This window comes from Verticillium alfalfae, genomic scaffold (assembly GCF_000150825.1).
Source record: "Verticillium alfalfae VaMs.102 supercont1.14 genomic scaffold, whole genome shotgun sequence".
In the NCBI taxonomy this organism is placed as follows: domain Eukaryota; kingdom Fungi; phylum Ascomycota; class Sordariomycetes; order Glomerellales; family Plectosphaerellaceae; genus Verticillium; species Verticillium alfalfae.
In genome coordinates this window covers 372309-383233 of record NW_003315025.1, presented here as the reverse complement: position 1 = coordinate 383233, position 10925 = coordinate 372309, and the positions used below count along the sequence as shown (strand labels likewise).

Sequence of the window (10925 nt, the reverse complement as noted above, 5' to 3'; positions counted from 1 at the left end):
CCGACTGGGGCCCGACGACACCCTTCCCTGAAGCGATCAAGACGCTCGGGCCCGGCTCGGGTCTCAATGTGCTGGCGCTCCGCACGTGCAAGGCCGACGTTGTCGTCGGACTGCCGGCGGGCAAGGACGAGGAGCTGCGGGCGCTGGAGGGCGGAGGCGGCGACTCGGGGGCGCGCAAGTGGGCGTGGAATGGCAAGTGGGCTGTCGTTTCGTTCTCGCAAGGCAAATAATGGGCATGCTGTCTTGGATGTGTGTGTGTGTGTGTTCGATTGCCTGGGATCCATGACCTGCTTCATAGAGTATAGAGACGTTTCTGGAGGCGCGCGCATTGGGAGAGGATCGTGATCGCTCATGAGGATTGATCGCTCACGATGATTGATCGCTCACGATGATTGATCGCTTACGATGATTGATCGCTCACGATGATTCATAGCGGGTCCCATCGAGTGCCGCGCCACATGCCGGCATCTTGCATCTTCAATCCTCGTCGGCGTGGCCTGCGATGTATCTGCTTTTGTTTCATACCATATAAGAGAACACATCACAGAATCGTGACGATACGCTTCTTCGGCCATCAACACCCCTCTGAAGCACACCAAAATGGCCCTTCACCAGCCCGTCCGCGTATTTCCCTCAACCCCAGGTCCTCCAACCACGACGGCCCTGTCCATCCTGGACAACACAGTGGCTCGGTTCTCTCCAACGGGCGCCATCTGGGTCTTCGACGCATATCCTCCTCTCGCTCGCGAGGTCTTCCTCTCCCAGCTTCAGGCCTCCTTCACAAAAACACTCTCCTCATTCCCTCACTTTGCCGGCCAACTGCACTGGGACACGTCAACCCAGCGCTTCAACCGCGCAGCCGTCACCTACGGCTCTCCCTCCGACCCAGGCGTCGAATACACCGTCATCGCCTCCTCCGCAAACATCTCCATCCCCAAGGCCACCATCTGGGAGGGCACGTTCCCGCAAGAGGCCCTCCTCGCCTCGCAGACGCCCCTCGCGCTGCACGACCTCGCAACAGCCGACGGCCTGCCCGCCATGATCGTCCAGATCACCCTGCTGCCCCAGGCCTACGCCGTCGCCGTCAAGCTGGCGCACCCGCTCGCCGACGCGCACACGCTGCTCCAGTTCATGCGCCACTGGTCCGCCGCCCACGCCGCCCCCCCGCCGCCCACCACGCCGTTTTTGCCCCGCGCCGTCTCGACGCCCACGCCATCCACGGCGCCGGCCGTCCGACGCGCGAGAGGGACGCCGCGCTGACGGCCCAGGCGCGAACGCTGCCGCTGCACAGGTTCGACTGGTGGGCCACCGCCGCGCCCGCCTACCCGCCCTTCCTCGCGCCGACGACGGCCAACTCGAAACCCACAGCCGCGAACCTCCCGCCAGCAGCAGCAGCAGCAGCGAAAGAAGAAACCCCCCGGACGATCTGCAGATTCCCGCCTGGCCGACGGTGGGATTTCCCTGCGGCCCGTCAAGCACGCCGTCTTGCACTTTGCCGACGCCCCCTCGCGCGCTGCGCGTCGACGGCGCGTCGCGGCTCGATGCCCTGCTGGCGCACGTCTGGGCGGCGCATCGTGCGCGCGCGCGGCCTCGTGGACGAAGACGTCTTTCTCAACCTGACGCTCGGTGTGCGGGCGAGGACGGCGCCGCCTCTGGGCGACGCGTTCGTCGGGTCGCCGCTCGTGCTGGCGCACGTGGGGCGTGCTGCGCGCGAGGTCGTCGCCGGGCCGGCGGCGGTGGCGGTGGCGATTCGCCGCTGTCTGCAGAGGTTTACGCCTGACGCCGTCGCGGCTGTGCTGCATGATGCCGAGGGGGAGGTCTCGCCGCAGAGGATCTGGCAGGCCTTCTTGGGGGAGAGGCACGTTCTCGTGACGTCTTGGCTGAGGACTGGCGTGTATGAGGTTGAGTTGTTTGGGGCGAGGCCGGCGTGGGTTCACTCTGTCATGCCGAGGATGGACGGGTGTGTGCAGGTGATGGAGGGGAGGGAAGGGGGCATGGATGTTTCGGTGTATCTGGATGAGCCAGCGATGGACAGGCTGTACCGATCTGAGCTAGATCTGAGGGTATGGTCCAGTACTGATGGGTCAGTACCTGATGAGATCGCTGTCACGATGATCAAGCAGACATCGCGACTCATGAACATCCTACGCCGTACGTATGCACAACCCGTCTATCAATATCAACTCGAGAGCACCGAAGAATGGAAATTTGAAATGAAATGTCAAGGGGCCGTGAAAACCCAAGCATCTCCTCCGCCGATTTGTACTCCAGCCGTGAGGTCGATTACCCCGTCCCTCCCCAGTCACTCTGCCTCCTCGTGTCGTGACTCCATTTTCGCAGGTCTTCATTTGGATTATCTTACGGGAAGAGCCCGAACATGCCTCGGCGCTCCTTCTCCTTGCGCTGCTGCTTCCATCCGGCGCGGCCACCGCTCGTCCAGCCAAAGTCATACCCTCCATAGTACGATGTCGGTCCGCTGGGCTCGCTGCTCTCGCTCGTCTCGGGGGCCGTCTTGGTGCTCGTCACAAGCGTGCTGGGCGGGACATCGGCACTACTAGAGGGTGTGACCGGCAGCGCGTCGGAGATAGTAGACTCGCTTGAAGGGATCGGCTCAGGATACACTGTGCTCGGCGTGGGAAGGTAGGACGGCTTCTCGCTGACGATCGAGGTTGTTGATGAGTCGCTGGGCACCGATGTCGACGACCCGGCCCCTGACGTACTTCCGCTGGGCAACAGAGAGAAGGTTGCTGTGCCGTTGCTTGGGAAGCTCTGAGAAGGGGTGACGGGGAGGTTTCCCGAGACGGTACTCTCCTCAGGAGGCGGGTAAGGAGGGGACGTCTCTGACGCGACCTTGGTCGAGCTCTGCGTTGGTGTGATTGGTAGATTGCTCGAAATCGTACTCTCTCCAGAGGTGCTTTCTACGGATGGATACAAGGGGTACGCCTCCGTAGAAGACAGGCTTACCGAAGGCGTCACGGGAAGGTTCCCGGAAATCGTACTGTCAGCAGGAGGAGAATATGTCGGCGATGAGGAAACGTCCGATGAAGGCGTAATCGGCAAGTTGCCGGACACGGTACTCTCGTTGGGAGGGTAAGAATCGGTCCCACTTGTTCCGGGCGCGGATGACGTCTCAACGTCGGACGAGTGCGAGCGAGTCGCGCATGGTGTCTTGGTCTTGCTTGCCGATGGTTCGGATTCGGCCACCGTGGAGCTCTCTCTGGTGGTCGAAGTATCTGAGATGATGGGGAGAGTTTCGCTGATACCAGTCCCTGACGATCCGACGAAGCTGGTTTCCGAGGTGGTCCCAATATCAGACGTGACCGTGAAGCTATATAGGGACGAAGTGTCCGTGGTGGTCGACCCCAACATGGAGGTCTCCGAGATGATGGGAAGAGTTTCACTGATTCCGGTCCCGGATGTTGTAGTAGAGCTAACATCTGAAATGGTCGACGTGGGACCCGTGGTCGTGGAGTTTGCATAGGGAGATGAGCTCGTCACGCTGCTGGAAACAGAGGCAGAAGCACCCGAAGTGACGGGCACGGTACTGCTGACTCCCGTTCCAGAAGACCCGATGTAGCTGCTGCTGAGATAGCTGCTCGTGCCGGACGGTCGTGGCGACGAGGTGGGGTAGGATAAGTGCGATGAAAGCTCAACAGAGGTTGAGCCACTTGGGTTTGGCAGGGCGCTTGAAAATCCAGAAGAGGGGTTCGAGCTCGTGCCCGGCGGTGTGTAGGTATTGGTGCGTGTCACGGTCGTTTCAATCGTTGTGGTAGTCGTGAGCTCTACGGACGAGCTTTCGAAGCCAGTCGACGAGGAAATGACGCTTGCGCTTGATACGGTAGCGGTCGGGTATGTGGTGGTACTGCTGTTGCCCCGGCTGCTAGAAGTCGGCAGGCTTGAAGACACGCTCGATAAGCTAGACGACGGCTCTGGTGGGTACGTGTAGACACTGCTGCTCTCAATACTGGAAACCTCCGATGTGACTGCGAGGGAAGACGTGTCAGTCGGCGCGGACGAGGATCCAGGCGGGTAAGTTGCACTGCCGCTGCTTGTCTCAACATTCGACGTCCCAGATGACAAAGGTAGCGTTGACGAGACGCCCGTTCCTCCCGATGAAGTGCGTGTTGGATAGGTCCAAGTCGAATTGGTCCCGGCACTGCTCGACTGAGACGATAGAACAGGGAGCGTTGACGGGATTCCGCTCGCAGAAGAAGTACCAGAAAGTCCACTGCTGATGCCGCCAGAAGTTACGGCACTGGACGAAGGCAGGCCAGAGGTAGGAAGGGGCCCGGTCGCTGTGTCACTGCTGGTTGCGCTGCGAGAAGCAAAGGTGGACACGGAGCCGGTCACAGAAAAGGAGCTCGGGTAGACATAGCTTCTCGTGCTATTCGCAGAGAGTGTTGACGAAGACGGTGTGCTATCGTATGACGAGGAAAGCGAGAAGCTGATACTCCCAGACGGAACAGTTGTCGAGTCACTGCTGAGAGCGCTCGTCGTCGTCGTGGAATTGGAAGGGACGGAAATGCTGACAGAGGAAAGAGAAGAAGAAACGGATCCACCCGAGCTGGTGATGCTGTATGGTAGGCTCGATGAAGCGCCCGGGGGTGACACAGTTGAGTTTGTGAATGTGCCCGATGTTGGGACGGAACTTGAGATGGCAGCAGAGGAGCTAATCTGACCAGACGTTTGGGTCGACGGGATGATGGGCAGCGTGGACTCGATCGTACTGGGCGTCTCGGTGACAGTGGCAGAAGATTCCACGCCCGAGGAAGCAGAGCTTGCCAAACATGGCGCACATGAACCAGCCGACTGAGTCACGGTCACAGTGGTGGTTGCACAACCTACAGCACACGTAGTGACGGTGACAGTCGATGGTGGTTCGTGTTCATTGTAGGCCTGGGGGAATGCCCTGACTGCAACATTCCTAGCCGCATGGTCAGCAAAAGGTCATTGTGCAGATGATCCGCGACGCCTACCCGAGGCTTAACAATGCCAGAGGAGCGAGGATATTCATCATGGTGATACGAGACCCGGGTAAAGAGATTCAAAAAGATGAACGAATGTAATGCCCAACCAAGGGCGGAGATGATGTTCCAGCTACTTTGTCTAGCCTCGAGACTCTAACCGTTGAAGCACAAGGCAAAACAGCATCGAAGCTGCTCGCTTTATATACCAGAAAACGGACTTGACTCTGTTCCCCGAGACCCGTATTTCAAGTCTTTCACAGGCACGACAGAATGCTATGCAATCAGCTGTACCCGTCTGACCAGCGGCTTCCCATGGTCCATGCTGGCTCCCAAATTAGACAGCTTTTCGCTGCGGCCGCGTATTCACCTTGAGCAATGGCTTCAAATCTTGTCGGGACCACCCATGCAAGTGCCCGTGCTACCCGCCACCGACTTGGTTCAAGGTAAAGAGGCGGTGGCTGCTAGTGCATTATGTCTTGCTTTCGACCGTTTGGAGATAACGTGATTCTCGATAGTGTGAACAGGGGCTGCCGGCCCCTGACTGCAATACGGCCATCGACAGACTGGAACTATGACGCACCATTTCGAATGGAGCAGCTGAGATTGTCGAGTTATTCTCTTCGTATACCTGTGGCGTTAGGGGTCAAGGTACGAATCTATAGACGCTTAGAAATGACAGACCAAAGAAGCTGAATTCCTCCGTACAGTAGCAAATTTGCGTAATGGGAACTTGTATGGACCTCGAACGCCGATATGCTCGTCAAGAAGCAGGGCTCCGGTGGCCTACTCTTCGCAATTTGAACTGTGTGCATGTGTATGATAATAGTTCCTGCGTACAAACGCTTGCTTACGATTCTTGATTATGCCCCATTCAGCAGTTGCAGTCACTGGCTACAACCTTTCGAAGGCCTCGACGACGCATCACCGGAGCCGAAGCTGGATTCGAGACGCACTGCATATGGAGGTGATTTTCTTTACTTACTTACGGTGTCTTATTGCTAAGTGTATTCGGCTGAAGACACAATCAACTTCAAGTCAATGTCCACTAAAACCAATCTCCGAAGGCTCAGGGGACTCTTCTTACCCTGGTTCCCAATACGACTGGAGGTAGCGTTTGCCGTAGATAGAATCAAGCCACAACTTACATCAACACAAAAACATTCCTGCGCTAGTGCCCAAAGTATCGTGGCCTCCGGGTCTGTCGAGCCAGCGAAGACCGGCTTTCGCAGGTTCATGTTGTACAGCCTCGGGTACCTGCAGCAGCTGACCTGCGTGGAACCGACGATTGCCTGCTCGTTGCCCGGGGCTATCTGCGGACCGCCGGCTGAGCGAATATTCAGAGCAGTCGTAGCCACGAGGTCACCAACCTCCGCAGCCTAGCAGGGAAAGCCAACGTGGCTGCCCAGCAGTGCACAACTTTTTCAAGAGTGGCCCCACCGCAACCCAGACATACTCTGTTTCTCTAGCTCGGCTCTGGAGTTACAAGATATGTGGACCAGAGCGTGGAGGCAGCGGTCAGGGAGCACAGGTTCATGGTGATTAGCTTGAGCCAGAATGGCGGGTGTTGAGAGGAAACAACCTTGCAATCATCTTGCATGCAGATCTGGGTGAATGGCGCCATGCGTACATCAGGCAGTGACAGGATATCGTGCATATATGGCACTTGACACAGCGTGCCGATGAATGCGCAATGCTGCTGCAGTGTACTCGTCAAAGGTCGTCAGGGACACGGGGCGGAGACCTGCTCTCCGTGGCGTCCGCCTTTTTGTCGTGTCGGGGTCGGGTCAGTTGATGGTTGATGAATCCCACGTCAGCCTGCCCTCGTCGTTTGCGCATCAGGTCATTCGGTGGAGCCTTTCGGGGATCTGATGCCGCCATTCGGGTATTTTTGTCTGTACGCAAAAGCCATTGGACGCCCCTGGACTTGGATTCAGTGGTGATCAGAAGGAGGGTTAGCAGTGGCATAGAGAAGGCCCGCAAAAGGGACGACGGGAGCATGCTGCCGTTGGTCAATGTTGGCCATGTGAATGACCCGCCGCACGAGGCGTACGGCATCCTGGCGTCTAGAGTCAGCATTCGTGTGTCACGAACGCTATCGGGTGAGTTTGAGGCATAGTCGAGAGGATGGTGGCCCCAGCACGCACCCATGGTGTCACACGAAGCGGTGCTCTGCGAAGTCATGATGTGTGAAGCCTAAGGTTTTGTGGGCAGCCCTGGGCAGCAGGCGACCGTCGACGCTTCCACTGTCGGTGTGACGCTGTTGTGTCGCATGCCTCAAGAGAAGAGGACGTGGGTGGTGCTGGCACTACACCAGCCCCGGTGGCGCCCAAGTCATTTTTTGCTGGCAATTGTACAGAACCAAGAATGGCATATCATGAGCAGTAGGATGAGCCGAAATATCTGATTCAGACTCTGTGACGGCTGAGTGTATGGTAGAGCAAGGCTAGCGAGCTGTTGGGGTTGGGCAAGGCCGAGACATGAGCGGGCCATATGCCCGGCAGGAGGCTGCGATCGTCACATGGGGAGTGCGGTGTTGGAGTATAGTAAGAAGGGCTCATGGTGAATTGATTAGTCTAGAGGGCAGCCTTGAGAGCCTTGAAGGCGTCCTCGCGAGCTCCCGAGAAGCGAGATTCAGCTGTCTTCCAGTTGATGACATTCCAGATGTTCTCGACATAGGCAGCCTTGCCATTAAGATACTAGGGCAGAGAGTCAGGTGCTGGTGCATAGGACAGAACTCGAGGTGACGTACCTGCAGGTAGTATGCATGCTCCCACATGTCGACGCCGAAGATGGGGACACCCTTGGTGACGGGGTCCTGGTCCTTCGTGGTGACGATGGCCAGGCGGTTCGTCTCATCTTTGATGAGCCAGCCCCAGCCACTGCCAGTGATGCCGAGAAGAGCAGCGTTGAAAGCCGACTTGAACTGGTCGAGTCCGCCCCAGACTTTGGAGATCTCGGCGATGAGCTGCGGGGCCGAGTCGGTGCTGGCGTCGGGGCTCGACGCTGGCGAGAGGTTCTCCCAGAAGAGAGAGTGGTTGATGTGGCCACCGCCATGGAAATTGAGAGCAGCAAGGACACCGGCGCGGGCATACAGGGGGTTCTGGTTGTATGTCTCGAGGGCCTTGTTCAGGTTGGTGACGTACGTCTGGTGGTGCTTGCTGTGATGTAGCTCCATGATCTGGGCCGAGATGTGTGGCTCGAGCGCCTGTAGACAGTCAGTACGAGGCAGCCAACAATGATGGCTGTTGGCTCTCGTCAAGCGTCTCATGAGGCGGCCGGCCGGCAGGCAACCACGCCAGGGGAGGGGTTTGACGTACATCATAGGCGTACGGCAGAGGGGGAAGTGAGTATGCCATGGTGGATTGTGGCTGAATCGCACGTCGTGTCGACACTACAAGGGAGCAGAAACGGCTGGGACGGTATGGTTTTCTTCAGGGCTCAAAGTTCTGTTGGGAAGAGACAGCAGGACAAGGAGTAGTGTTGATGTTGATAGAGGGAAGAAGACAAGAAGGAGGGGGTTTCTGTCGAACAGACACAAGGTTGGCCCATGGCGGCGGGGTTTGAGCAGTTTAATCAAGGCAGGCGTTCTCCTCCAGAGCTCCTGCTTCAGTCAACGTGCCGAGAGGGCCGGCTGACGTGCTTGCCGCGGGTTGGAGCACGTTGCATTGCGCGACTGGATGCGCGACTGGGAAGGCGTGAGTCTCCGATGCGAACCTTGAGGGCCGCCCCTCGTCATGAGCTCACGGGACGATCCTAGACGGCGGGATAATTGGTCGGCACTCTATCATGTCAGCTAGCTTATGCTGCAGATGCCATTCATGACATTTGCCATGATAGCCATTTGACGTCGAGATCCGGCCTGCGATGGTCGATGATCCGGCTGAAACTGGGATGCATTGTCGACTGACGAGGAAACAAGCGCGTGGTTGATACTTGCTCTAATCTTCTCAACAATGCCAGGCTATGATTCGTCGGCACCTGTCTTATGTCAGGTACGGCCCCCCCATCTATCGGCAGGGTCGCGGTTTGCGCATGTTTTCGGTGTGTCGGCCCTTGGGAGCTTGGGCCACCCCGGTATTCCATGTCTCGCTAGGAACCGAGCCATCAGGGTCGTCTTATATCGAGCTCCCACGCCGTTGATACCTATGCAAAGCTGGTCTTCGTTTAAAAGGACAGTCATCTTCGTTGCGCTGGGGATTTGTGTCTTTGATCGTTCTGTTGAATCTCATTTGCATTGCATCTCCCGCATTGGCCGACGCCCACCGAAACATCTTACCGAAGCATACCCTCAAGAACCACCATGTGTGGCCCCGATACTTCCAACAGGCCCCGAGGCGGCGCTCTGGCCGTACTCAATCCGACCGACGGTCTTGTCAAGACAGAGGGCCAGAAAATGCGAGGCGACCTTTCTTTCCACACACCGGGCGACCCATGCAGCTCTACAGCGACGCATGCTCGTTGGACCTGGGGCGAGGGTCATGCATCGTCTGCATTGGGAGGGCTCACGTTCATCATCCAGTACGTACTTCATTGTGCCCCTCCTCAGTTTCGATCTGACCATCCACAGCAAGTCGGGCGACATGACGAGACGAAGAGAAGACTGCGGGCTGTTCCACGAGTTCAACTTTGCCAACGGGGCCGTTGTGCAGGGGGGCGATGCTCTCGAGTTGGTGTTGAACCAGCCCATATCACTGCAGGTCGGCGACGATGGGATCATTGGACGCCGAATCTCCGTGATGTCGGGGGCCGACAACGCGTGGCAGAATGCCGTTGCCGAGGGCATTGTAGGCTTCAACTTCGCCCAGCCCTTGTCGGCTTCCCTGTGACCGTTTTGCTACTTGAATGGCGTCGAATCCTTCCTGCAGGATTGCAGACCATGGCGTTATATCGGCGAATCTCCAGGCATTGGGCTTTGGTTGGATAGTTGAGGTTGGGATATCGGGACCGGCGCATTTCAGGTCAGATCTATGGCGTTGGCATGTAGTTTTGCTGGCCGTCAACAGCTTGAAGTTTACCCAAGCGTGCTCAATACCAAGGTATGGGCATTAGGGAGAATAAACGAGGACATGACATTGTTAGCGGTGGCCCTTCAGCCGGACCACAGCCACGCCTTTGCTGGTCGACGTGCGCCGATACTGGCCTCCAGGCACGCACTTGGTTCCTTTTTTTATGTACATTTCTGAGGTGTCATGCCTGAGCACCGGCTTGCGATCCCGCACTCGGTAAGATCGGTAAGACTTCTTGTATGCACGCCACTGTTGACAGAATTTGAGCTATCAGGTGCTACTAGATGTTTACAGCAACACAGGCGGACCTACAGACGACATGCACAAAACATGACGAAACTTATTCAGCCCCCGAGCTCTCATGAATGCAACGACATTCATGTGGTTGCCACACAGAAGCAGGCTCATGCACCTCATTGTCCGACAACTGCCGCCTCGATTGCTGTGCTCCATGCGCCTTGACCTGTGTGAACAAATGATTTCGAGTCAATCAGGCAGCCGAGATGACGTTTCGCTCATGTTGAGCGGCCAACCCTTTTCAAGTCGTTCTTCTGCGTGTGTGCCACATCATGTTGGCCATCGCCGTGAATTTTTATGAAAATCGAATGATTTCGGGATCCGTGGGAGGTTCGGGGAATACCTCGTTCACGCCTCGTGGTGCTGCAGCGGGGCCACCACGATACATTTGGGGGGTAAGGCCGACCAAACACCCTCCGGGGCTTCGCGGAGCCAAAGTTCCGCAACCGTCGTCTGACGCCCTCCTGAAAATCCCCCGCTAGTTGGCTGTTGGGACGTGCATCATCCCCATTTTCGGGACTCATGGTTATCCGCACCCGCCCCGGAGCGCACGAAGACTATCTGCGCGATGTGATGCTACGAGTGCAGGATGCAACATGACAAGTCGATTCCAGACGGACATGGCAGTAGGTGTACGACTAACGACGTGTGGGGA

General features: G+C 57.4%; 4 protein-coding genes across 4 annotated transcripts; 2 read left to right on the top strand and 2 right to left on the bottom strand.

Moving 5' to 3' along the window:
- Positions 1 to 600: 600 nt before the first annotated feature.
- On the top strand, positions 601 to 1260 carry VDBG_09082 (transferase family protein; the record flags this gene model as incomplete). The annotated part of the gene is made up of 1 exon (XM_003000541.1): positions 601 to 1260. The coding sequence occupies one exon, from the start codon at positions 601 to 603 to the stop codon at positions 1258 to 1260; it is 660 nt and encodes a 219-aa protein (XP_003000587.1).
- Positions 1261 to 2358: 1098 nt separating this feature from the next.
- VDBG_09081 (hypothetical protein) lies at positions 2359 to 3369 on the bottom strand (the record flags this gene model as incomplete). The annotated part of the gene is made up of 1 exon (XM_003000540.1): positions 2359 to 3369. The coding sequence occupies one exon, from the start codon at positions 3367 to 3369 to the stop codon at positions 2359 to 2361; it is 1011 nt and encodes a 336-aa protein (XP_003000586.1).
- Positions 3370 to 7540: 4171 nt separating this feature from the next.
- Positions 7541 to 8323, bottom strand: VDBG_09080 (superoxide dismutase; the record flags this gene model as incomplete). Its single annotated transcript, XM_003000539.1, has 3 exons — positions 7541 to 7663; positions 7717 to 8172; positions 8285 to 8323. 3 exons carry the CDS (start codon positions 8321 to 8323, stop codon positions 7541 to 7543), a joined length of 618 nt encoding a protein of 205 aa, XP_003000585.1.
- Positions 8324 to 9194: 871 nt separating this feature from the next.
- VDBG_09079 (conserved hypothetical protein) lies at positions 9195 to 9943 on the top strand (the record flags this gene model as incomplete). The annotated part of the gene is made up of 2 exons (XM_003000538.1): positions 9195 to 9485; positions 9535 to 9943. 2 exons carry the CDS (start codon positions 9268 to 9270, stop codon positions 9791 to 9793), a joined length of 477 nt encoding a protein of 158 aa, XP_003000584.1.
- Positions 9944 to 10925: the final 982 nt, after the last annotated feature.